Consider the following 27,102-nt stretch of genomic DNA (forward strand, 5'->3'; position numbering starts at 1 on the left):
CTGACCAGCTCTTGTGAGGGGAGCAGCTGGGTTTGCAGTATCCTACTGGCTCAAGTCTCCTGAAACAGAAAAGGAGGTGAAGAATCAGCAGAGATACAATACTGCGGAGTTCACAGGGCTCCTAGCACTTTGGCCTCAGCCATCAACTCAGCTGAATGGAGCTGCTTTTCACACCACTAGTACAGAAGCAGAGAGCAGCCGGAAGAGGGGCTTATCCCCAATTTATGGGACCAGTAACTGCCTTGAATACCAGACACAGGGGCAAGTGGCACTCTGCTGATCAGCTGGGCGGCATTTGAATTTCTCCTGAGCAGCATAGTGAGGCATAGAACCCCGAAGTCTGACCTGCCCACTAGACCTACTGGGCCAGGCTCCCTTTCCTGCAAAGAGTTCCGATTCCCTGTACACCGAGGCAGAGAGGCCTTTGCTCCCCCAGCCTCACTGGCAGACAAGCTTTAAAAAGTAGAAAGCTGACAAGCAGAAATCAGTCCAAGGAGGGCAAGAAAACGCTGGCTCCTTAGAGCCGAGTGGCCGGTGCACCAGAGCAAGTGAGTCAGCAATCCTAGCAGATGTCTCACTTGCATTCCTGGAGACGTAGCCAACAGCTCCTGGATAGGAGCTCACGCTGAGCCATGTGGTACCGAGGGCTGGGGCGGAAGGGCAGCACCTCTGACCTACTCCAGGAGGAAAGGAGATTCAAGAGCTCTCCGTTACACAGCAACAAGCTCCGGCCCCATTTTGCAACCTGAATACATCTGTTCAGTTTGTTGCAAGTGGCCTGAAATTCCAAATCTGCTTTTCACCTCCCCCCAGCTCTCTGAGGGCAGGACAGAGGGATGGAACTATTTCAGGGTTGCAGTTCTGAAGGGAAATTCCTAAGCAAGGGACACTTTGGTCTGTTTTTGTTTAAGTATTCTGAGATTCCCCACTCTCACGTTATCCCACACAGGGGCTATAGGCAGACCATGTTCTCTTCCCAGCCTCCCTCCTCCCATTTTAAAGCTTTGCTGCAGATCTGTGCAAGAGCCTTTTCACAGGTAAGAGTGAAACTGACAAGACCCTGGTCTCTGTCACATAGCGACTGTCCATAACCAAAGATTCCTTCCCCCACCACAGGCAGTGGGTGAAAAAAACCCAAACAATCAAACCATATGGCTGGGAGTTCTGAGGAGGAACAAATGGGGAGACAGAACGCTGACTCTACATCCGGAGTTATTCTGGTTTAACTGAACCCACTTTTTCAGATAAAACACCAGTGTCTCTCCTGAAAGCTCATACTAGCTGCATGTTTTTTTAGTCTAAGGTGCTGCAGGACCATTCACTGTTTTTAAATTGTGCCAGAGGCTGTGTGAACAGCTTATTACAGTTTAAGTGAAGTCAACTAGGAATAGGTTTAAACTAAACCTAAATAAGCCACTGATACCTGAAGCAGCCAGAGGTTTGCAATAGTTTGACAGGTACGCGTTTAGATGAGGCAGGAGAGTCTAGGTTTGTCTGTATGCAAGTCAGAGTCTAGAAAGCGAGACCTGTTTTAATTCACAGCTGTACAATCAATAATAGAAGATTCTATTTCAAGTGTTGGCCACAAAGGGTATGGGGAAGGGGGTGCTAATTGAAATGGACAGCATCTGAAATAAGCTCCCACACATCTGCGTCCATGCATCAATTTGTGAACTACAGCCTCTTGTCTTGGTTCCAGCATGCCTGTAGCCAATGCCTTCCTTCTGCCAGTAGCTGAGAGTTCAAGCCCCTACGGTTTCTCAGGATTTCAACTAGGAGCCTGCAAGAGGAGTTCCTTTGACCAGACATGAAATGCATTTTAAGAGCTCAAAACACATGCATACTAGTGATGATTTCTTACTGGAATCCCCTTAGAAAGCAATGTAGCCAAACTGTTAATTCAAATAGCTCTGTCTGCTTTGGTACGTTAGTAACCGCAAAAAACACATATCGGGAGCAATGGAAGGCAACAGCATTAAACTCCAGAGTCTGTTTATTTCACCATTTAACGGATTAGTGTTAAGTGAGGCACATCTCAACCCTTTATTTCAGTGAGTTATTACCACCACCAATGAGCCAGGGGGGATTTAGCAAAACGTGTGGTTTGCCTACTGGCTGCTGGGATTTGAAGGATGAACTCTTCAAAGCCCATTTCTGGGTTCCACAGTCAGCACCGGTGACCGCTGAGCTGAGTTTCCCAAAGTACAGACAATTGGGCTGGTGGCTTTAGATCTTGACATTTCCCATTCCCCACATGCTTTGATACAAGCAGAGTAAAGGGCAAAAGATAGCAGAAAATGCTAAGTGTAACCACAGCATTGTGTACAAACCAAATGCTGGGCAGCCCCATACCTCCCAGTTCCATGAAGGTCACCATTTCATGTTTTCTAAAGCAAGAATCCAAGAACAACAGGAAAAGGTTTCAAAGCCCATGATGGCCAAAGCTGCCTGGTAGCAACCCAAGTACTGCGCATTCGGGTTTCCTGGAGCTGAGTTGGCTAAAGACAGGGAAATGCTTCCTTCCACTTTGATGACTTCGTTAACTATGTGAGGGGGAAATGATTAAGCAGTGACCTCATCCATATCCGATGGGAGTTTCTGAGGGAGAGTCCTGCCTGATTCTGGAGAAGCAGCAGTGATTCTGGAAAAACCCAGGCTGCATGGATGCAGGGTTAGAGCTTCAACTGGGCGAGGTCCAGGTTGGGTATTCAGAAAAACTATTTCACTAGGAGAGTGGCGAATCACTGAAATGGGTTACCTAGGGAAGTAGCAGAGTCTCCATCCCTAGAGATTTTAAAGTCTCGGCTTGACAAAGCCCTTGCTGGGTTGATTTAGTTGGGATCAGGCCTGCCTAGGGCAGGAGGTTAGACTCTATGACCTTCTGAGATCTCTTCCAGCTCTATGATTCATATAAGGACAAAGATTTAGACAGAGGGTGAAATATTAGTGAGTAGCAACTACAGTTGGGGCCAGATTTGAAAGTCCTCAGTGCCTCCTCCCACGATGAGCCAATCTCCTTTGGATGTCTAGCCTGCGGTAGCCACAGAATACCGGGCTTCTCCAACTGAAGACACTCCCATTACTTATCCCAAAGGGTGTATTGCTGGTCACCCCATCATCTCAACCTGCCAATCGCTAGTTAGTTACAGTGACCGGTACTGTGTCTGCTGGCTTAAGCAAGTCCCAAGAGGCTAAACATGAAGGAAACTTCAGAGAAAGAGGGAGTATTTGACAACAGGACCACCTCACTGTAAAACCCATCACCACAGATCCTTAGAGGGGACCTACAAAGGGTGGTTTGTTTGGGGTTTGCTTTTTTTTTTTTTTTTTTTTTTAAATGATTTCTCCGGCTATGTCTAGACTGCAGGCTTCTTTCAGAAGAAGCTTTTCCGGAAGAGAACTTCCGAAAAAGAGCATCTACACTGCCAAAGCACATTGAAAAAGCGATTTGCTTTTTCAAAAGATAGCGTCCACACTGAACAGATGCTCTCTCACATTTAAGCTGTGATTACTATGGGCCCCTAGGGCACCTGTGCTTTTTCCCCCCTCTTCTTGCGAAAAAAACTCCCTTTTCCCCATCCACACACGCCTTTTTCTGAAAGAGCTCTTCTGGAAAAAGACTTCTTCCTCGTAGAAAGAGATTTACCAACGTCGGAAACCCCCTCTCTGTTCTTTCGATTTTCTTTCAAAAGAACGCGACTGCAGTGTGAATACAAGTGTGAATACAAGTGAAGTTCTGTTTTTCCAGAAAAAAAACAACCCTGTAGTGTAGACATACCCTCCTTTGAAGGCTCCACAGAAATCAGGAATGTCTCCGGCTTTCCCTCTATGCTGGAGGTCTAAGCTGCAGTGCCCCAGTTGTTCCATCTTAATAAATGATTCTCTCCTCCCCCTGAGACTGTGCAGTAAGTGAAACACGGATGCTGTGACCATTCCAACAAAAAATCCCTTCTCCTCAATTGCTGCAACTTTTCACTTCCTTGTGAGGCTCTGAATTCATTAGTTCCCCAAAGCACCAGAGCTTTCCCGGAGAGGTGGCTAGGAGAGCCTAATCTAGGGACACTTTTCAGCTCCTAAGTTTATCTGAGCTTGTTTCAGCATCTTTGTGCTTAAGTGCCTACTAAATTGGTACCAGATAAAAGTTGTCCTCTCTCAACCACAGGGCCTTCCAGCCCCAGGCTCTCAAAGCCCTTCACCAGCTTATCTGAATGAAGCCTCCAAATACCCCATGAGTAGCATCTCCATTTCAGAGAGGAGGAAGGGAAAGCTCAGACATGAAGTGGCTTTGCCCTGGTCATAAAGCGAGTCTGGCAGAGCTGCAGACAGTCTGACAGCCCTGCATGTCATGCACAAGAACATTCAACCTGCACAATAGCACCTAACAGCTTCTTCGGGTTTTTTCTGTTACTCAGGTTTCCCTCCCACAAGACAACCTTCTTCAAAGCCTTTTGAAGTGAGGTGTGCACACACCTCACAAGAGCAGACAAACCAACACAGGCCATGAAGGCACCCAGTACTACTAGTGCCCAGAGACCACTGCTTGGCATGGGGATGGGAAGCCAAGAGCTATATCCACTCTTCAGACTATAAACTCCTTGGCACAGGGACGGTCTACTCCACTCCGCGGAGTGCCTAACAAGGAGGCCCTGTCCTTGGATGGTCCCTAGCCACCGCTGTTATAAGCACTATTAATACAATCCCAGGATAGATCCAAGAAGTCACCCCCCATCCAATCATAGGAATTCATTCAACTTCCCACTTGTATTTGCTAAATAGAAGCTTCCACCAATAGCAAGAATTAATTTCTTTGAATTGGAACCCTCCTCTGAAGCAAGGGGCTCCTATAGAGGATACAGACGCCTTTATTTAAAAGGCTACGAGGCATTTAGTCCCTCCCTTGCCCCCTCCACTTACTGGCATGAGGTATCAGATCCCTGACAGGCCAAAGCCCGTAGGTTCATTGGCTCTTCAATCTCCCAGTAAGTCAGTATAACCTCCTGTAGTTTCCTTTGGAGACTTTCAGAGTAATTTTATACCTGCATGGCTGATATTTAGCCTCTGTTAGAATTACAATCTGTTAGGAAAGGTACTTGCCGATCAAAGCAAAATGTTTTCAGTAAGCAACTAACAGCAACTGAGCATGAGCCTAAGTGTGGCTTTGATGACCCCCTAGGAATCCCACTTTACTCTGTGTCAGTCACTGACACATCAAAATCCCTCGCTTGCACAAGTTACAATAAAGGTGTCCTAACAGCAGGCAGCGCAGTGCCTGCCTGGCAGCAGACAAGTCAAGCTGTGCTTTGTCTCCACCGCCAATATTAAAGATTCACGAGCCAGTTTCGCGGACCATTTTACCACCACGAGAAGGGGAGCAGGGTTCTTCGACTGGCTGACGCCCTGGGCAAGTTCAACTGCTTTTTGGATGGCACAGAGAAAGAACTGGGAAGGAGAGCAACAGAGCCCAGTCCTTACAAACTCCTTGGCCCTGCTGACAGCACTGAAAGGAGGAACATGCAGCATACGGAGCTAGCTGGACATCTTCCCTTGGATCGTATCGTTCTTTCACTGCACTGACTTCAGTGGGGTCACGGCAGGGATTAACGTGATCCATTGCAGTTCAGTCTTTAGGAGGTTTGAGAGCAGCACTTTGTTTGAGGGAGGTCCTGTTCGGGAGATACTCCCAGGAGGAGTTGCAACAGCCTGTCTGGGTTAACTGCTTTCCTGTTGCCAGCGTTACTTTTCCTATGTCCTAATCACATACAGCATAAGCCACTGCCATCAAATCTGCATGCATGGGGTTAAGTCTGCCATCAGCCCTCTCTTCCCAGCCCTGTGTTATTATCAAGCCAGACAGCAAATAGCATGCGAGGTTTTAGAGCTGTTGCAAAACTGGATTCTATCCCGACCCGGCAGCGTGCAGGCGTTCCAGATACGAGCCCAGCACAGTCCCTAGTAGTGCCTTCTGCCCATGCAGGATCAGGTTCCTCGCAGGAATGAGAAGATAGAGCAGGGAGCACGGCTCGACTCAGAGATGTTCCTGAAGAGCCCAGGTGACACACAGTGAGATGTAGGATAACAGGAACACAGCCCCCATCCGTTTATTGGTAAGGCTGCAACAGATCTGCCATTTTACCCCATCCAGGTACGAGGCTGCTCAATAGGTTTGGGCCTATTTGTGGTTCAGACAAGCCAGGTTTACCTCCACAGCTAGTCTTCAAAGCACTTTCTTGTAGAGGCTGAGGATAAGCTAGTGAGTAAAGAGGCAGGCATCCTCCCCCCGGTGTACAGGTGAGAACTAAGACCAAGAACCACTTGCAAGAGGTGATGGGTTGGAAGGTTTTGTCTACATGGGGTTTGAAGCGAAGGCCACCATTCCTAGGTCCCAGTTCTCACCTCAGCTCCTTCCTCTGCATGTATCCTGGATTGAAACGAAGCGCTGCCAAGCCTCCTCTACCATGCTGGGTTCCAATTACAGTCACCAAACAGAGCTTTAAGAGTCACCGCTGGGATAATTAGCACATTTGTCTCAAGAGTATTTCCCATGTGAAGTCATTCCACACCACTGCTCATTAAATAGGTAATTCACATTGACTCACAGTACTGATATCCGGTGGATCAAGGGCCACCAGTCTTCTTTCTACTAGACGGGTTAGGAATATCCTGTACAACACCCGCAGTCACCCAGGAATGCCCCACTGGCCCCAAATAAATACGACACTGACTCAAAACTTGGGCAGCCACAGAGCTAGGGTCCAGCCCCTCCTGCTCCCACACACAGGTCCATTTCTGTGGGAGGCTGGGGGAGGAGAATCTCCCTTAGCTGTGCAAGGCCTATCCAACCCAGATGAGCAGTAGAAGGCAGTGATACAGAGATGGAATTCACCAGTACAATATAACAATTGCTTTCAGTGGGCATTGGGTGATGTAGCGCTCTAGGGAAGGGTCAAGCAGAACTTTGCAAAGCTGAATAAAACTTCTCATCCCAGGGCAAGCATTAGCTCTGCAGTCACCACAGTTGAGTGTTTGGAGCATGGGTTCCCAAACTGGGGGGCCTGAAGAAATTCCAGGGGGGCACGAGGCAACCCAGCCACACACCCCAAGTTTTGCTGCTTTTTTTGGGGGGGGCGCATGAGGGTTTCTTAAAAATCAAAAAGGGGGCGTGATGCCGAAAAGTTTGGGAACCACTGGTTTGGAGAGTAAGTTTTCATGCCAACCCTAAAAGGCCAGGCCTGCTGAAAGGAGAGTGGGGAGTAAAGGGGGCAACTGCCTCAGGGCCTGGCGATTCAAAACGGTCCGGAGCTCCCCACCACTGTTCTTTCAAAAGGGCCCCACTTTTGAATCACCACTGGAGCCCCAACATGGCGCAGACCGAGTGGCACTGAGGTCTGATGGGCCGGGGGGGGGGGAAGAGTGAGGGGCAAAGAGCAAAGCACCGTCTAGGTGGTGCGGAGGGCTGGCTGCCCCAGCCCTGTCCCACCCCTTTCAGGAGCACAAAGCCAACCCCCACACACCTTACCCAAGGGGCTGGCAATTCTAAGGGACGCGAGGTTTATTAAGGACCCTGCAAGAAAGCTGCCTCTTCTCTCTGAACCTGCCGGAGTCTGATTGTTCTCCGTGGCAGTCGCAGATGTAAAACAAAAAGGGGATTTGCTGTCAAGCACAGGCTGTGGCAGAGAGGTATGCACACTGCATGCAGCATGGAAAGCTCTGGTCCAAAGCTTGCTAAGGCTCTGGACATGAGACACCCTAATAAGCCAGGATATTTCCCGCCATGCATCAGGACAGACCCAATAATGGGCCCGCAAGTTGTCTTTAGCAAGAGCATGTATTGATTTCAAATACTATTTAAACTACAACGAGGGGACTTGAGTTAGTTCCCCTTGCCTCACTGGCTTGGCCCCTAACGTTGCTAAAGGGCTAATAACGACACAGACAGGTTCTAGGCAAGCATGGGGAAGTGACTAACAGGCACTTGTAAGGTTGAATAGGTCCTGACACAAAGGGGCATAAGTGTCCCTGCCTCTTTACAGATGGGCAAGTCACTTCCCCTCTATGCACCTCTATTTCCCCAGCAGCTCCCGAGAGTCCTAGCTCCAAGGCCTTTGCCATTAACCATGCAGAGTCTCTTCCTTTCCCTCCGTAAGAAGTCAGAAAAGCTCACGTAGGAGCTAGGCCTGTCAAACATTACTAAGCACAGGGAGGAAGCACTGCCACGTGAAGCCATTTAGAACACACAATATTTCTGAGACTGCATTGAAGAGGAGGAGGAAATTGAGGCAGGGATAGAGTAGAATGCATCAGTGACTAGGGATGCGAATGACTAGTTGACTATCCAGTAAGCAAATGCTTATTGGATAGTCGACTAGTCACTTCCCCTTCTGCCCTTGCTGCCTCTATTAGAAAGAGGCTGCAGGCGGGGGAGGGGAGGGGGGGCAGGAGGGGGGTCTGCTTCAAGGCAGCAGCGCCACATGGAGCCTGGAGCCAACCCTGGGCTCTATGCAATGCTGCCACTTTGAAATGCCACATGCAGCCTGGGGTCAGATGGGGAGCCCCCAGCTGGCCCGGTGATCCCAGACCCAGCATGAGTCAGAACTTTTCAACACTACGAAGAGCAGGGAGCCAGTGGGGAGCTGCCTGAGTCCCCTGCTGGCCCCGTGCTCCCCACAGCACTTTCACCTTTCAAGAGTAGCAACAGCCCTGGGGGTGGAGCTGCCTTTATCGACTATTCAATTAGCCAATTAATCTAAATTTAAGATCCCTACCAGTTGACCCTTATAGATTTCAGCACTGGGAGGGGTGAGCCCACTTGGCTCCTGCGAGAGCAGAAGATCCGCTTCCCCCATCACACTTAGAGGAAGTTGTTCGCTTTGTAAGCGAGGAAAATGGAAATAGCTGGGGCAAGGCATAGGGGAGGCAAGTTCTGCCTGAATATCAGGACAGGCTTCACAAGAGCCGGGGAGATCTGCCAGAGGATGGAACAGTCCCCCAGGGTGTCTCTACTAGGGATGTGGAAGCTTAACCAGTTAACTGGTGGGGCTGGAGCAGTTCCTCACCTGCTGCAGGCAGGGGGCTACTCCTACCCCATGGGGGCCTGCCACATACAGGGGCTGCTCCAGCACAGGCCCTGCCTGCAGCTGACCTGGGTGTTTTGTAAGCAGCTGTTCCGACCAGGATGCTAGAGCAGCCCCTGCTTGTAGCAGAGGGGGTGGGGGGGGGGGAAAGAAAGGGGCTGATCTAGCTGGGCTGGAGCACCCCCCCCACCCACTAGCTCCCTTTAGTGGGTTAACTGGTTACCCAATAGGTTTAACTAGTTAGCCAATTAAACAGGATTTTACATCCTTAGTGTCTACACTGCAATTAATCCCAGGGTTTGAACTCAGGTTCAAGCTTAACCCTTGCTTCCCTTTACTCCCAACCCAGGATCCAGAAGGTGTGGAGGGTCCAAGACTGAGTCAAGTCCAGACTAGAGATGTTAAATATCAGTTAACTGAATAGCCGATTAACCTCATGAATTCTTGTCGATTATTCTATAGTCCCCAGGCAGCCCCTGTCCGGGGGAAGGGGTCTGAGCTCCCAGACCCAGCATGAGCCAGAACTGAGCCGGGGTACCTGCCCACCTGGCTCCCAATACACTTTAAATGCAGAGCCATAAGGGAGGGGGGGGAGAAGAGGTAGGTCTAGGACCCAGTGTGAGCCAGGACTGAGCTGGACTGCTGTCCAGCCTGCTAAAAAATTTACTGGGGGGTGGGGGAGAAGAATGCCTGTAGTCTACAGCAGTGGTTCTCGAACTTTTTGGGCTCCAGAGCCCTTTACATGCATAAAAATTTATGTGGAGCCCCAACGGTCCACTGATTGTATGTGTTGTACCTATCAAGGTTTCCAGTTTGTCAGCCTGGCGGAACCCCTGGAGATGTCTCGCAGGGCCCTGGGGCTCCGCAGAGCACAGTTTGAGAAACACTGGCCTACAGCATTAACCTATAAGCTTTCGCTTATCAGTTAATCAACTAGACTATTACATCCCTAGCTTAGACCCCGGGCTCAAGCCTTATTGCTTTGCAGGGTAGGTGCAGCCGATGCTCTCCCTTTATCACAGTGTAGATGTATCAAGTCTCAGAGCCTGCATCAACTGACTCAGGCTCCTGAGGCTCAGGCTCCAGAGCTAAAAAGCTGCAAGCTGGGGCTAGAGTCCACACTGTGAGACCAACCCCTCACACCACAGAGATTTTAATCACAATACAGATGTACCAAGGGGGCCCACAATCCTACATGCTGACTTTTTGTCCTCTGGACAATCACTTCTCCCACACTGTACCACAACCTATGGGCTAGAATGGCCACTCTTTGGGAGGGTGTTAGAAGTCTGGGATATAGGCAGTTGGACTTGGGCCTGCCAAGTGAAACAGACTCTGGAGCTCCAACATTCTACCATTCCTAACCTGGAGTTAAAATGGGTATAAACACTGAAACCTTAGGTTAACAATCCTAAAGCCTGCTAATTCCAGTTCTACTTACTCCCAGAGAGAACTAGCAAAAGCACCATTAGTTCAGGAGATTTCAAACTAGACTGTATAAAGAAGAGACTGAAGGTAGAAATTAGATACTCATATAGCATGGACTTGAGGAGCTACAAGGCCTCCCCAACTTCCTCCTTTTCTTAAAGGACAGGCAAATGCTCAAGCATCCAATTTGACAGTCACAATTAACAAAAGCAAACTGCACTGAGGCCACCCCAGAAGGAAGAAGAACTAGCCTAAATACCAGGAGCCCTTGAGGCACTAGTGCCCTGGAAATAAACATTCAATCACTAACCTCACACTAATATGTCATCAGTGTAACCTCTACTTATGTTTGGTGAGGTCCATAGGATTCCAGCTGAGACACTAACACACAGTCCGGAGTGGATTCTGGCAATCAGCCCCCTTGATATGATCAATCCATGAGGCAACCTGATAACGTATGGTACACCAGGTTAACCCCTCTATCCAGCCCCCCTGTTTAGAAGAGAAGGTCTCTTTTTGCTCCCTTCAGCAAAAGAAATATTTATCACTTTGTCCCTCTGAGATCTCCTGTTGCAATGCATTTTTAATGGAGTTAAATTGTAAGAAGAAGATCAGAAGCACCTCAGGGCTGAAGGAGTGTATCCATGAATTTCTAATATGCCTGTCTTCACACTACCAGGGGCTAATTACAAGGATTAGTGGAACCATCAGCAATGCCCCACCAGGAGCATGTTGGAGGCTGAGTCGGCAGACCAGCCCTGGACATTAAATACACACTATGTGGTTCTCCTTGCACAAGTTTGCTCACCAGAACTAAACTACAACGAGGCCCTGTTTTCCCTCCACAAGTGTCTCTACTGTTCAATAGTAATAGAAATGTAGCATGTTAGTCTGGTGTAGCTGAAGCAAAATACAGGACTATGTAGCACTTTAAAAGACTAACAAGATGGTTTATTAGATGATGAGCTTTCGTGGGCCAGACCCACTTCCTCAGATCAAGTGTCTCTACTGTTAAGGGTTATAAGCTGCTGGCGCATGTGGCGGGCTGACCAGGGGGAGGAGAGAGAAGCATCGGTGCTGTATTATCCCCGCGCTTCTGATAAAAAAAACCTCCACATTAATAACAGGGGCAGATATGAGGGCCCAGCATGAACTGGGACAGGAGCATTCAGGTCCCAAGCAGCGGGGGAGACGGGACGGAACCAGCGCAACCCACCTCTGCAGCGTCTAGGGAGCACGGGCAGGGAGCAGGAGCACAGGGAGCTCGACAAGCCCAAGCCAGGAGGGAACAAAGATGCAGACCCCCCCCCCCACAGGGAGACACGCCCTGACTCCCCCCCCACGGGGCAGCCGTCCAGCCCATCCCCCCCCCCCCACACCCAGGGCAGCCTGAGGCTCTTGCTACCGCCAGGAACAGTCTTGCCCCCCCACTTCCTCCTAGCAACGGCCCCCCCCAACCTGCCCCACCCCCACCCCGCCAGGCCAAGGCCCCGCCCCTCACCCCCAAGCCTCAGGGGCCTTTCGCCTCCCCTCCCCCCACGGGGCAGCTACATCCCCCGCCACAGGCCCGGCCCTTCCCCCACTCGGCGCGACCGGGGCGGGGCCGAGCCGAGGCGCCCGCTGCCCAGCCCCTCCCCCCGGCCAGCGCGCGCCCACCCGGTACCTGAGGCGGCTCCAGCGCAATCTCCCCCCGCCGCGGGCCCTAAAGTGTCGAACACACAAACAGCTGCTCTCAACCAAACCCTCCTCTGGTGGGCGGGGTGAAGCGGCGGCTGGTCCAATCCGCGCCGGGCAGCAGGCGAGCGGGCACGCCTCCGACAGGCAACGCGCCCAATCACCGCTCCAGAAAAGGCATCGCCGGGCCACTCTCGCAGATTCACCAATAGGGACTCAGAATTGGCCGGACAGGCGCACAATGTAGCCAATGGAGACGGGAGAAACATGGAACTTCACGAACCAATAAACTGGAAAAACGTCACGGTAGGGCTGGCTCTTATATTAGCTGACGGTTCCTGAGACCAATGAAACAGCAGTAGTTCCGGAGGCTGCGGCAACAACAAATAAGGTGACCTAAAGGGGCGGCACTTTCCAGCTCCACCGTCCAATCAGAATCCGGAATCCCGTCCCTACTTTTCAATCACAGGGCAGACGGGCTCCATCTCTACCAATCACAGACCAGAGTGCTATGATTGACAAGCACCCCGCGGGCGTCGGTTAACTCCCCCCATCCAACCGAGCAAACGACGGCCCGCCTCCCCGCTAGCCAATCAGAAACGAGTTCGCGGATGATTGGCAAAGCGAGAAGGCGGGTGTAGGCGCGGAGGCCCCTGGGAATCTGACCTTTCACCTTATCATAACCCTTCCCTTAGCTTAATTGAGCTAAAAATAGGCAGAGGGTCTGGGGGGTGGTCTCAGAATCTGAGGGGCGGGGCCATGAGATACCTAGGGGGCGGAGCCAGGGTTAGAAAAGGGGGCTGACTGTGGGGCCTACAAGAGGGCGGGGCCTAAGATTAGGGGAGGGGCCTAATATTAGGGGCGGGGCCTGAGGGCCCAGCCCCCTAAAGGCAGGGCTGGGCCTGTGGCCCAGGGACAATGACCCATGGCAGGGGCTAGGTTCAGGCATGGAGGGCTGAGCATGGGCAGGGAGCCAGCAGCCGGGCAGGGCAGGCCAAGCATGGCCCATCACGCCTGTGGGGCACCGGGCACTGCGGGGCCATGGGTCTAACAGGTGGTTACTGTGACTCCCACCAGCCCCACTGTGACCCAGGAGAGGGCCTGAGCCTGTCTTGCCAGTCCCCCCCCCCCCCCCCCCAGTTATTGGCAGAGCTGCTATCCCAGTCAGCCCTCCCCACCCCCAACTGCACCAGGTGCTGTACAAACACACTCAAAAGCTAACCCGTGGGCCCCCCGAGAGCTCACACTTCAGTGAATACAGCAGCTGCTATTGCAGATAGGAGGGCAGGCTGTGGGTGAGGACTGAGGATCGCAGGGCTGGCATAACAGGAGGGCTGCCCATCCCAATATGGCCGGAGCTACTAAGGGGAGCTGTGTCCATTATCAGTACATCTACTGCAAGGTCTATTTCCCTCCCACTAAAATGGCTCCACTTTTTTTTAAAAAAAGGAAAAACTACTGACAAGACTCCAGGGATGAACTGCACTTTCCTAAATCAACTTAGTGGACCCTAGTTTAACTGCACATCTCATTGGTACTAGTCTGCTTATGCACTTTCATCTGTTGTTTTGTATTATAAGTTCTTTGTGGGAGGGACTGTCTCCATCTAGCACCATGGGGGCTTAGCCCATGACTAGGAACTCTTAAGCCCAGATCCTCAAAGGTTTTGATGTGTCTGTTGTTCGTCCATCGTATTTGAAGAGGACCTTGACATCTAGCGGGTTGTGGACTGTCCACGGTGTGTCCGCAAATGGCTGGTAAGGCCGATACGGGCACGGAATGTTCTGCCACATGTCGGGTAGACATGTGTGGGCACCACTGTTGCAGCTTTTGCAACTCTGGCTTTACGGAGTGCTCGCTTCTCTTGTGCTATGGTTGTCCTTCTGGCTTCAGATGTTTGACAGCCTTGGTAGATCAGCGTGTGCCATGTTGATCGGTCTTGTGCCAGGGTCTCCCAGGAGGTGGTGTCAATATCCAGGGACTTGAGAGAGGCTTTAAGCGTATCTTTGTATCGCTTCTTTATTCCCCCGTGCGATCGCTTCCCTTGAAACAGCTCACCATAGAAGAGCTGTTTAGGGATGCAATGATCTGGCATCCTTGCAACATGGCCTGCCCAGCGTGTCTGAGCTTTCATCAGCAGGGTGTAAACTGATGGCAGACCTGCTCTAGAAAGGACTTCTGTGTCTGGCACCTTATCCTGACACCAGATCCTCAGAAGTCTACGGAGGCAAATCGTGTGGAAGTGGTTCAGTTGCCTAGCGTGCCTCCTGTATACAGTCCAAGTCTCACTGGCATACATCAGGGTAGTTAACACTACTGCTCGATAGACTTTAAGCTTTGTAGCAAGGCTTATTCCACGGCGATCCCACACTTTGGTCAGCAGTCTGCCGAATGCAGACTCAAAGGTTTTGATGTGTCTAACACCCACTTAAATACCTTTGTGGATATGGGCTTGGGTGTTTTGCCCAGGCTCTGTAGCAGAGGTAGGAACAGAACCGGTTTCTAAGTAACCTAACCACTGGCTAGGACTTCCTCTCTCATCTAATAAAAGATATTTTCTTCAGTAGCTATTCAGCAATTCCCTGGGGGGAGCGGGGGGGAGGAATCACATTCACAACTCAAGTTAAAACTAAGAATATTTTTAATGATTTATAAACCAATCACAAAGTATCTTTAACATCTGGTAAGAAACAGTCTAGAAAGAATTACAAAAATCAAGGACAAATATATTCTAGGATTTGTTTGTTTGTTTTTTAAATATTCACTTCGAAAAAAAGTCCATGGTGCTTGTCTAATGAACTTTGTACAAATCCAGAACTCTGCTTTAAAACTAACACAGCCTTATAAATATTTCCCTACTTGTTCCAGTCTAAAAATATATATATATATATTCATGCTCCCCAATATTATGTTATAGCTATTAACCCCCTCCTCCATCGCGCTCTGTTTTCAATCATAAACTGGCAAGAGCATGGTTTTGGTGGAACTCTCTTCCACCCTGTAGCTGTAGGTTCTGAGATTCAATTTTCCCGCCCTCCTCAAACTGGTTCTCATCAGGCACTTTACATTGGTGTCCTAACCCTGCAAATTTTTTTAATCAAATAAGTTGAGAAAAAAAAATAGTTTGCTGTGGAAGGAAATGAGACAGAACCTTTCTGCTCTGCAGAAACTCAAGAGACAAGAGATCAAAATAGCTGTGGTAGGAACAGAACCATTCTGATTTTCAATCCTCACCACCTACTTGGTGGCTTATGAGCTAAATTCACCGATTCTCTTAAGGATCATTCCTCTCCTGGAATATTAATGTGTACCTCTAAAATACTTTTATAAACAACCCTTAAATATAAAACTTTACTATAAAATACACTAAAGTCTGTTTTTAAACAGCCTATTTATCTATTGTCAACTGATCAGTTTTGAGATAGATGTGATTCCCCCATCCTCTTTTTAAACAGACCCCCAAGAGGTTGGAAGTGGGCAGGTGATAGCTACCACTACATACACCATGGGATGTTTACAGATGTGGCAGTTTCTAAGGCAGTAGTCACGCTCCTCTGCAACTGACCGCATTACTGTGGTGGAGAGAAGCCCCTATCAATACTTGCTACCCGAGTAATCTTGATGATGGTGCTACTATCCATTCAAGCACCCAGTCTGCATTGCATTTAAAGGGAGCAGCTGCTGAACATCTGGCTGTTACCAAAGGCTAAGTGGTGGTGGCTACTTTCCTACAGAGTGTCCCCCTTCTCCATCCTCAAGGACCATCTGAGCAGATTGCACCAATCCTGACTCAGGAATCCCCCAGCTTCAGGCTGTTCTTTGAGGATTTCTAATCATATTCCTTGCTGGATGGCCAAAGCTGACCTTTCAGAAACGCAGGCATCACTGTGGCTGGAGAAGCTCACAGGAGAAGAGGAGGAGAGTTAAAAAAAATCTCAGGTTGGGTGCACAAGCTGGTTTCAGAGCCCCGATTCTCAGCTAGCGTAAATACCACTGCTCTTCTGAACTCAGGGGAGTTGCATCGGCCACAGCAGCTGGAGATCTGGTCCATGTGCCAGAGCCAGACTTTCCCCGGGGCTGAAGCACTTCTGGTATGCAAAGATCTGAGCCAAAGAGAAAGCGACAAGGAGTCCCCACCACTGGGAGACAGCCCTCCCCAGCGTGTGGCTGGCATGACTCACCTCGCAACAGCTGGTGTGTGTTTCAGGTTCTGGGGCCAGATCTGTACCTGGCATAAGCTCCATTCACAAATCAGTGGAACCACAGTGATCGACGCCCACCGAGGATCAGTCCCCTTGCATCAAGCTTGGCCATAGGCAGCACCAAAGACTGAGCAGCCAATGAGGCAGCAGGCAGAGAATCTGTCAGAGAGGACGGCAGCACCGTTGGGCCAGGGGCTCCACTGGGAACAAAGCCCTTCGGGGAGCAGAGGATCCGGTGGCATCTTGCCGGGAGGCCACGAGATGAGCCGGATGCGGCGGTCAGTTTCAGCTGCTGGGTTCAACACGCTGCCCTGCAGCACAGGGCGCACCCGGGCATCACGCTGGAGAGAAGGTTCTTGTGGGAAGGGGGGAATATGAGTGGAGGGTGCATGAAGGCAAAATGCTTCTACCCATGGGACATAAAGGGGGATTGCTAAGCTGTGGGGTCAGAGCCTGCTAGGAGAGGAGGGGAGCCGAGTGGGCCTGTGGGAGGCAGACTCCACGATCCAGAGAGCCACTGGGGATTGGGGCAGCGGGGGCAAGCTCGCAGCAGGTACAGGAGTTGCAGGGAGCATCCGCTGGAGTTCCCCCCAGATGCAGCACAGATTCCAGGGTGCTAGATGCGAAGCAGGCGGACCCTCCAAGGCTTCCTCCCATCGACGAGGTGTGGGGTGTCCAGGGGGGTTTGGAGCAGGAAATTGGGGGGGAGGGGCCTCCAGAGGACGCAAGACACCTCCGAAAAAAGTCCCAGATGGGGGCACACTGAGGGAGGCAAAAGGGGAAAGGTCGCAGCTGCAGCGAGGAATGTCCCATTGCTGGTGTTGGAATCCAAGCCCTCCAGGGAGGATCAGAGTCACAGACTGGGAGCTCCCACCAGGGCTATGGGGGCTGGGATGGGGGTCCCACCCCGTCAGTTCAGCAGCCGCAAGGTCGGGAGGCTTAAGTGCAAGTCCCCAGAGGCAGAATGAGCCACAGGAGCCCTGGGGCGGGCCCAGGAGCTGGATTCAGATACAGGCACAAGCCAGACGGAGCCAGTGCAGGGGCAGCAGAGGCCGGGCTGGCCCCCTCCCCAAAGCCACTTCACAAGCGCAGGTGAGGGACGGCCTTGGTGACATCCTGGAAGAAGGGGTGGGTCAGCGCCGACTTGGCCGAAATCCGCTTGTTGGGGTCATAGTGCAGCATTTGCTGGGGAGAAGAGGGATGGGCGGTTATAGGCCACTGCTGTCCTCAGCCGGGGCAGGTGGCAGAACAAGGAGTAATGGTCTCAAGTTGTGGGGGGAGGGGTCTAGTTTGCATATTAGGAAAAACTCTTTCCCTAGGATAGGGGGGCAGCGCTGGGCTGGGTTCCCTAGGGAGGGGGGGAGTCTCCATTCCTAGGGGTGTTTAGCTCCCAGCTTGACAAAGCCCTGGCTGGGCTGATTGAGTTGGGGTTGGTCGGATGAAATAACATGATCTTGGTAACTAATTGACCATTCATTATCAGTTAGAAATAGGTCAATGGAGGGATGATAGGAGTTGCTATAGAGAACTTTCTGGGTGTCTGGCTGGTGAGTCTTGCCCACATGCTCAGGGTTTAGCTGGTCGCCATATTTGGGGTCAGGAAGGAATTTTCCTCCAGGGTAGATTGGCAGAGGCCCTGGAGGTTTTTCGCCTTCCTCTGTAGCATGGGGCGCAGATCACAGCTGAAGGACTCTCTGCATGTTCGGGCCTTCAAAGTATTTGAAGGCTTCAATATCTGAGATATAGGTGAGAGGATTATTCTAAGAGGGGTGGTTGAGATTCTGTGGCCTGCACTGTGCAGGGGGTCAGACTAGATGATCATAATGGTCCCTTCTGACCTTAAAGTCTATGAGCCTATGAGTCCCAATTTGACCAGGGGGTTGGACTCGATGACTCTTCCAGTCTTAGGAGCCTATGGGGGAGGGAGGGGAAGGAGACTAGTCATTCCCATGACACCATCCATCATGAAGCACCAAGTTGGGACGCTCCCCCAGCTGGAGTGCAGCTGCCTCTGGGGCAGAGCATGGTAGGTCTCCCAACAGCCCCCGCTAAGGACAAGGAAGGAGAGAGAATCCTTGCGAACCCAACATCTCCAGGGCTTCGCAGGCAGGACTCCTGGGTTCTGGTTGTAGCTTGGGGATGGGAGCAACGTCAGCGGGGGGTCCTGGTTCTGCCCCCGACTGCACAGGCTGGACAAGCCATGGCCCAGTCATGTCTCAGGCTGCCCCAGTGCGGGGCTAGAGGGAGGAGGGGCACTTGCTGTGCACGTAGCAGGGGTGGAGAGCAAAGGAGCTTGGCTCTGGCTGCATGGCAAGAGGCGCCCAGTCCCCCGCTCCAGCCCTGCCCTCTCCCCAGAAACCTCATTCCTCTCCGCCACCCGCCCCCGAGCTAACAGAGCCGATCCTGGAGTCCCCCACTACTCACAGCCAAGAGCTTCCTCCCCTCCTCATCCAGGGGGGGCACCACCTTGCTGAAGTCCTGCCTGGCCCATTTGGGGAAGCTGGGCTTGTAATCGGGCATGGACGTGACCCCGGGCCACACAGCCTCGTCCGGGGTGCCTAGAGTCCGGAAGATGCGGAAGAGCTGGTCTATTTCTGAGTCTCCGGGGAACAGGGCTCTCCTGGTGATCTGAAGAGCGGGGTGGGAGGGTCAAACAAGATCTTGGCACAGCCCCCCCAGGGCGCTAAGCTGCGAGGGGGGGGCTTTCCCGTTACAGCAGCATGGCCAGCGCCTCCCACCCTCCTCTCTTCCCCGGGGAGCGATCGGAGGGCTGGGGACAGTCTCTGGCAGGGGCAGGGAGATGAACCGCCCAAGCCCGTGTGATTAGCCACTGCAACGGACTCCCCAAGGAAGTGGAGGAGCCGTGTTTCTTGATGTCTCCAGATCCAGGGCAGCTGCTTTCCAAGGCAGCTTTGGCCACACCCCAGTAACCGGGCTCAGCGCAGAAGGGAGTGGGGGGGGAGAGAGGAGTCAATAGCTTGTGCTCCTCAGCAGATCCCCCTCTCCCGCTGCAGCACAGCCTCCACCCAGAGGGGGTGGGGACGGCCTGGGCACAAAGGGTTAAGACCAGCTGGCTCCGGTGGCCTGCCCCCTGGCCCACCCCATGACACAGACACCGGCCCAGGCACTCCACATGACAACGCTGCCGTGACAACCCCTTCCCCTGGGGCAGGGGAAATACCAGGCAGGGCACCCCCCGGAGAACGCAACAGAGCCCTTTTATTTCCCGATTCCCGCTCGGCGGGTCAGCACCCCTCTCTGGGGCCGGGGCAGCGTCACCGAGCACATCCTGGAGCTGCCCCGGGCGGAAGAAGCGAGGCCCATCTGACACCATCAGCAGCTCGGGCAGCATGCGGGGGGCCCTTGATCAGAGCCCATCAGGCGAGGATCTGCCCCCGTCCTGCGTTCGCAAGCTTAACGCTGCCTCTCCTGCCCAGGGGAGACGAAGCAGGGAGGCGTGCGTGCCACGCACCAGGCGAGACCTGCCACTGCGAGGGTCCTGGGGCCCGGCGGTGGTTGGGTGCAAGAGGCAGGACGGTGCAACTCATCCTGATCGAACGTAACTCAGCCCCCGTCCCCAGCGCGTGGCAGGACGCGCTACAAACAGAGGGGAGCAGCATCAAGCAAGACCCCCCCCCCATCTCACAGTTGCCTGTCGCTCACCAGCACGCACACGGCTGTCAGGAGGGGCAGGATCAGGCTCTCAACATAGGAGTCATGCTCGTTTGGCTCCTCCACCCAATGGGGGAGCAGCACCTGGCCCCCAGGTCCCTCCCTTTCTGCAGGTCAAGAAGAACCACGTGTGTGCACGGGAGGGACAGGGGGAGGACATACCATCTCGGCAAAGATGCAGCCCAGGCTCCAGATATCCACAGCCGTTGAGTAGTACTTGCAGCCGAGCAGGATTTCAGGGGCCCTGTACCAGAGAGTCACCACCTGGTGAAGGGGAGGAAAGGGGAGATCCTTGTTAATTGTGACAGGGGCATCGATCCCCCTTTCCGCTCCACGGACCCCAGAGGGCTTTACTCACAATCGGAAGACGCCATAACCCCCATTCGGCAAATGGGGAAACCAAGGCACGGGACAGGCCGCTCACCCAAGGAGAAAGCGAATTTCTGGGGGAGTGGGGAACAGAACCCAGGAGTCTGAGCTCCCGGCCTTGTGCTGTAACCGTTACACACTCCAACCCCGGCAGGACTCCGACCCCGGAACAAAGTGGCAGGGCGAGAGGTCCTGGACCTGGGAGCCTGGTGCATGCCCAAGGGAAGCAGCCAGATCTCTCCTGCTCCCTAGGCCCTGTGGTGGCATGGCTGCCAGGTTCAGCCCTGGGGGAACCAGCATGGGCCGGCCATGATCACCCAGTCCCATCACATACATGCCGCAGGAGGCGGGATCAGCCAGCCGTTCTCAGCAGGAGTGGGGGGTCCTGGTGCAGGGAGGACAGGGATACTCCGCCCCATCAAGAGGCACCTACCCCAGAGAGGTGGCCCCCATCTCACTGCCTAGCCCCCGGATCCCAGCAGATGGGTGGAGGGGAGAGGAGCCCTCCAATGCACCTCGTGGGTGTAGGTCCGCACTGGCACGCCGAATGCCCGCGCCAGCCCGAAGTCCGCCAGCTTGATGGCTCCCTCGGCATTGATGAGCAGGTTCTGGGGCTTGAGGTCGCGGTGCAGCACCCGGTGGGAGTGGCAGAAGGCCAGGCCCTGCAGTAGCTGGAAGAGGTAACTCTGCAGCAGGAGGCAGACAGGGCTGGAGGTCAGAGGAGAACTGGGCTCGCGGGGGTAGGGGGTGTGAGCAGCGTGCCGGCCAGGCTGGTTACCTTGATGAGGGGCAGAGGGATGCCGCTGACGGAGGACGAGTCCATGAATTTCTTCAGGTCCTGGTGCAGGAACTCGAAGACCAGGTAGAGCTTGTTCTCGGTGTGGATCACGTCCAGCAGCCTGGTGAGAGGAAGGAGAAGACGTCACGGCTTCTGCCCTGATTAGAGGGCTGGGGGCATTCGCACTCTGTGCCCCATGCCCCTCTCGGCCTCTGCTGGGGCTGCCAACCATGGAAGTGGGCAGCACCAGCGTGACAAGCTTGCGTGCTGGGGAGCCGGGCCAAGACCAGCCATGTCTCACAGATGACGGCCACATGAAAGTCACGGATCTGGGTGCTCCCTCCCCCCCCTCCCGGGGGGATGAGGGCTCTGGATCCCAGCAGCCCAGCCACCCTCCTGAGATGTCAATAACACGCCCTCCCCCACTTACTTGACGATGTTGGTGTGGTTCAGCTCCTTGAGCAGGGAGATCTCCCGGATGGCCGTGCTGGGGACACCCTCCGTCTCTCTGCAGTGGGGGGGGAAGCCATGAGGAGCCTGACAAGCTCCATTCTGGGGCTCCATTCGGCCCCGCTCTAGTGACCTCACACCAGGCAGCCTAACGACTCTGTCCCAGCTCAGACCTGCCCTGCAGCCCACACAAGTGCCAACTGAGGGCAGCAGTGACAAGCCAAAAGCCCTTTACCCCGATGTACCACCATGGAAACTCAGCCACCTCTGGGGTAGAAGCAACAGCGAAGAGAGGGGGCAGCTTAGGACACAGGGAAGCAACTTCTGCTCCCCCTCGGGATCCTTAACATCGGTCCAGAGCCAACAAGGCCCTGCTTGGACTCCTGCCCCAATCACATCTGGACCAAACCAGCTGTCTGGGTCGGAACCTGGGAGCCCAGGGCTCTCCAAAGGCACTGCCCTGAGCGCTGCCCATCCACTCCCAGAAAGAAACTGACGTGCTCACGCCAGGGGCCAGAGCACCAGCTGCTGGACAGGGCACCAGCTGCAACATGCAGCAGAGCAGCCCTGGCCTGGGATACAGCCAGGCCCAACCCCATTGACCGAACAACGGCCAGTGACAGAGCATCTGCCACAACCCTTGGGCGCTCGTTCCAGTGGCGAATGACCCTCGTTGTTACAAACGTGGGCTTTATTTCCCAGACCAACTCGACCTCCAACTTCCTGCCACTGCATCTCTTAGACCTTTGTCCGCAAGACTGACAAGGCAGTGGCCAAATTCTGATTCCCCAGGTAGGGGCTCTTAGACCAAGGGCAGTCAAGGCCCAGGCTCCAGGGAACCCTTTTTCACACAGCGATGTATTGAGAGAGTTTGAGAGTCTGTCTGTTCAAGGACTCCTCCTAAATGCTGAGAGCTAGGACCACCAAGGTCAGTAGGCAGCTTCCTCTTATCATAACTTAAAGCCAGGTCAGGGGTTGTGCCAGGGAAATGGGATGTGTCTGGAATGGGACTGCTTCTCAGAAAACCGTACAAAAAAGTCAGCCACCAGGCAGGGGAAAGGGGTTGCCCCCCATGGGACTGCCCCAGCCCTGAGCCTCTCGCCTCCCACCCCCCAGGTACCCTTTAGGAAGGGAACTCCCCCCCCCCACACAATTCGTACGGGAACATTGCTGGCTGTTCCTCTTCATCAGGTAGCAAGGGGAAAATGCACCATTTGCTGCATTCCTCACTCTGGCTAGGGGGCGCAGGGGGCAGACAAACCTGGATCTGCCCCGGACGAGGGACAAGCACAATAATTAGGACCTGAGCAGCACCAGGTAAGTCTTCCAGCAATAAATAACGAATAAGTAAAGACAAAGATTTTGTGGCCTATTCAGAAACACCTGGTGGCCTGGACTTGGCTCGCGGTCCAACCTGTTGACTAGGCCGGTGACTGCTTACCCTGCTCCTTGTGAGGCTAAACGCTCGGACCTCCCTGAGTCTGTCCCTCCAAGGCGGGTTTTCCAATCCATTCATCATGCCCCTGGCATCTCCGAACCTCACCAAGAGACCCACACCCCTTGTAGGGTGGACACCAGCCCCAGATTCAGACTTAATTCTGAGAATGGCTGTTAAGCACAGCTACAGGCAAAGCCTAAGGAGTGTGGGTCTGAGTCTCTCCCCCCCGCCCCGTGACCTTTGTCAGGGCACCAGTGAAGAGTATGGGGCAGAACTCCCCCACTCACCAGAAATGGGGCTGTAGAAATGGTGGAGGGATGCAATTCCTGCTGCACCCATCACCCCACGGGTTCAGCTGGGTGGACTTAGCCCAGGGAGAACAGGAGCTGGGAATTGCTGGGAAGCCTCCAGCGCTCCCATGGAGAGGGTATGGGGTGCCCCCCCCCCAACACCAGCAGGGCTGGAACAAGTTTTATGGGGGGGGGGGGCGCTGAGAACCTCTGACCCCAACTGTAACGCCTGGATATAACGGAAACCACTTTAAGTGGGGGGGGGGAGCGCTGCAGCAGCCCCGCACCCCTACTTGTAACGCCCATGCCCAGTCCTAGTGCTCAGACCGCCCCACCTTGGCTGCACGTGGACTCAAGCCAAGTGCCCACTGACAGCCCGTCCCGCAAGGACCGGGGGGGGGGGGGGCTTTCTCCGCCAGATCTGCAGGCCCCGGGGCACCGCACTTCCCCCGGGGCGGTGTCCTGCAGAAGGCCCCGAGCCGGCCGGGGAGGTGCCGACTCCTCCCCCCAAAGCTGGAGCTACCCCATGAACGGGTGGGGGGGGGTACGGCCCCTTCGCGGGGGGGGACTCACGTATCCAGGCGGATCTTCTTCAGCGCCACCACCTCGCCCGTGGCTTTGTTCTTGGCCTTGTAGACAACCCCGTAGGTGCCCTCGCCGATCTTCTCCACCTTCTGGAAGTTCTCCATGGGGCCGGCCCCGGATCGGGCCCGGGTGCCGGGGATCGGGCCCGGCAGCGCGTTCCGCGTCCCCCGGCGGTTACCAGCCCACCCCCCAACTGGCTACAATGTAACCCCCGGCCCGGCTGCTTCCCGCGTTCCACTCGCCCCGCCCCACCCGCCGCGCCATTGGCTGGCGCCCGGAGGGAGGGGAGGAGCGCGCTGGAGGCGACGCGGGAGTCTCCTTAAAGGGACAGGCCCGGAGGCAGGAGCAGCCCTCCCCGCTTGTAGGGGCGGCCGGAGCCAGGGTGCCCCTAAGCCCTAGGACCCCCCCATGGGTGTCAGTGAGGGAGCCAGGCCAAAGGCTGCTCCCAGCTCCGTGTATTATTGGGGTGATTTCCCCAGTTCCCCTGCTGGATTCCTTGAGCCCCCTGAGCTGTGTCTAGGGGGATGCACCCTGTGCCCCTCCCCTAAGGAGACTCCCCCATTATTTAACTCCATGTGCCCCCCCTCCCAGGGGACTTGTCCTCTCTCCTGTCCCTCCTGCAGAGGCTCTGGCTGGGTCTCTATGAAGGGGACTCCAAGGGTTGGATTCCCATCGATTCCTTTATTATTTCAGTTCACGTGCCCCGGCTCGGGACCCTGTTTCTACACTGCCTAGGAAGCCAGGGCTGGGTTCTGCCCTGAGGACCTCGCTGGGAACCAGGACTTTCAGCTTCCTTTGAAACCACTATGAGCCAGCTCCTGAAAAGCATGGAGGCTCCAAGCTTCCTTGGAGGTTCTGCACCCACGGCCTCCTCTGCAGTGGGATTTTCAACCCTAGCAGCCAGCCAGCCACGTGACCCCCTTGCCTGGCCTGCCAGAGCCGTACTGAGCAGGGCAGCACGACAAAGCTGTGCCGCTGGTTGGTGAGATGCTCCTGACTTGAGCAGGGCCTAGAAGCACCTGCTCTGGGAACTTCAATCGGGCAGACAAAAGAGCCGGCCGTGGGAGGCCGCGGAGTTCCTGGGGAACTTGTTTTGTCCTACACTTTGTGAGCCTGCGTGCTATTCGGAGTGATGAGCTCATGTGTGTCTTGGTGATACGCTGCGCTTGCTGCCTGCCGGGGCTCAGCTCCTGAACGGGCACCCAGGGGGTTGCTGGTGTGAGGCAGGTTTATTGTTTGAATGGGCTCTCTTCATTTCCCTGAGCCCAGGGTCTCCTCACCAAAGGGTTCCAGGTTCACCAGTTCCAGGTGCCTGCCCAGCTCTCCCCCTCTGTGCAGTACACGCTCCGAGAAAGTCCATCATTATGGAGCTATGCACGAACCCTGGTTATCTCAAATGGAAATTCCTGACCACTTCAGTCCAAACACAGGGGTTTAGGTAAACAATCAAACCCACGTATTAACTACAGGAAGATCGATTTGAAGTGATGACAAAGGAATAAGGCATGAAAGTCAGAATTGGTTACAAAGAAATAAATGATAAAACACAAACTAATACTTTACTTAGTTAGGTGAACTAAGAGCAGCTGGATTTCTGTCACCATATTTTAACAGCAGTCTGGCTGGATTCCTTCCACCAGGACCCCTCTCCAGTTCACCGACACTTCCTTTGTCTTTGAAATATTGTTGAAACCCCCAGTACAGATGAAGAGAAAGATGTGATCGGGGTGGGGCCTCTGTTCCCCATTTTCCTCCTCTTTGAGAATCATCCCCAGCTGGGGTTCAAGTGTCAGCCAGCCTGTTCCTCTGTCAAGCCGTGAATTTCTTGTTCGCACCCTTCTTGCTAAAGAAGGGCTGCCTAACCAGGGAACAGTCCAGTTGGTTTTGCTGACTCCTGGCAGAAGCATCAGTTTGCCTTTTACTTACTGAAGAATTTATTTGTGCTTCTTCCCCGATTGGAAATACACCCGTAGTAACATCATCCAATGGAATCTTATAACTTTACATACAATGTGGCCACACCTATTTTAACAGGACAATAATGATCAGTGAATTATGGATTTTCAGATGATCACTCACAAGGCATATTTTGCACAAAATTTGTCAAGGGCTAATAAAAGTGGTAAACATAAGGGCACAAGGGAAACATGGGTTTATTAAACAGGATTTTGCTGATATGTCTAGTGTTTGGGGGGGAAGCGATGCAGCAATCACTTTCTTAGCAGGCTAATATCCTGAACACATGGGCCCAGATCTGCAAAGGAATTTAGGCACTTAACTCCCATTAAAATCATTGGAAGTTTGGCTTCTAAATTCCAATAACTCCTGGGAATTCTCTCTCCCAGTTTGTTCCTTTTATTTAAGGGACACAGACAGAGTGAGAATGATACATCTAGAAAACAAATTCCCTCCCCGGTGCTACTAATATCCTTTGCACCGCACATAATTAACGTGCGGAACTCACTGCTGCATGGTCTTGCCACAGCCAAGAGCTTACTGGGCTTCAGAACAGGATTTGGCATTCGTTCTGCTGCCCCTTTTGCTGAGCAGTAGCAGATTCTGGGGCCTTCCAGGTCAGTTTCTGGTCTGGAGCAGCCATGGGTGATGCTGTCAGGTATCTCCTTAGTGTGGCTTGTCTGTTTATGATGGGTACAAAGTTCCGGTTCCTTTGAACCGAGGTGGGAGCAGGCAGCAGCTTCCTGTGCAAACAGGGTGACAGCACATGCAGCTGTGCCTCTCATGCAGCTGTCTCCTGTGCCTTGCTTCAGGGAACCACAGAAAATCCCACAACAGCTTGATGCCACTGTTCCCAACTCCTCCTTTGGGGGCCATTCGCCACGCCCCAGCTCCCTGCGGTGCTGCCAGCTCTACTCATGGTGCTCTGTATGGGAGGAAAATAGGCTAGTCAACGTCCCGTTAGCCCCTTGTCAATTACTGGATCGCCCCAGGTTGCAATGAGCAATGCCATTTTGATTGGAACGTAGTGATTCACAGCAATCGCTCTAAGCCAGGCCTGTCCTGAACAAAACCTGGAAAATCAGGGGTCCCTTGATTTACATGCCCTTGTTCTACTACTGGCACCCCACAGAGCCAGGTAATCCAGCTTGTCTTTCCTTCCCATTCACAAGCTAACCGAGCACGCAGG

The 27,102-nt window shown here is 53.4% G+C and overlaps 1 protein-coding gene across 2 annotated transcripts; it reads right to left on the reverse strand.

Moving 5' to 3' along the window:
• Nucleotides 1-17: 17 nt before the first annotated feature.
• On the reverse strand, nt 18-24,198 carry CDK2 (cyclin dependent kinase 2). 2 transcript variants are annotated; one of them, XM_075901930.1, is made up of 8 exons: nt 23,946-24,198; nt 21,625-21,702; nt 21,195-21,315; nt 20,932-21,102; nt 20,210-20,311; nt 18,800-18,933; nt 12,163-17,560; nt 18-59 (listed from the first exon to the last, which is right to left on the reverse strand). In XM_075901930.1, the coding sequence occupies exons 1-7, from the start codon at nt 24,059-24,061 to the stop codon at nt 17,509-17,511; spliced, it is 774 nt and encodes a 257-aa protein (XP_075758045.1). In that variant the 5' UTR covers nt 24,062-24,198; the 3' UTR covers nt 18-59; nt 12,163-17,508. The 2 variants fall into 2 exon arrangements, with proteins under 2 accessions (XP_075758045.1, XP_075758044.1); XM_075901929.1 differs by having other exon boundaries at nt 18,800-19,003; nt 23,946-24,197.
• Between the last annotated feature and the right edge of the window lie 2,904 nt (nt 24,199-27,102).

Source organism: Pelodiscus sinensis, chromosome 19, assembly GCF_049634645.1.
Source record: "Pelodiscus sinensis isolate JC-2024 chromosome 19, ASM4963464v1, whole genome shotgun sequence".
Classification (NCBI taxonomy): Eukaryota; Metazoa; Chordata; order Testudines; family Trionychidae; genus Pelodiscus; species Pelodiscus sinensis.

Bases quoted from the DNA above. Each gene is read 5' to 3' on its own strand.
- CDK2 (XM_075901929.1), bottom strand. From the start codon at position 24,061: ATGGAGAACTTCCAGAAGGTGGAGAAGATCGGCGAGGGCACCTACGGG. The intron at 21,103-21,194 runs GTAACCAGCCTG...CTCCTGCTGCAG, and splicing joins TCCCTCTGCCCCTCATCAAG to AGTTACCTCTTCCAGCTACT. The intron at 19,004-20,209 runs GTATGTCCTCCC...CCCGCTCTTCAG, and splicing joins GCTGCATCTTTGCCGAGATG to ATCACCAGGAGAGCCCTGTT.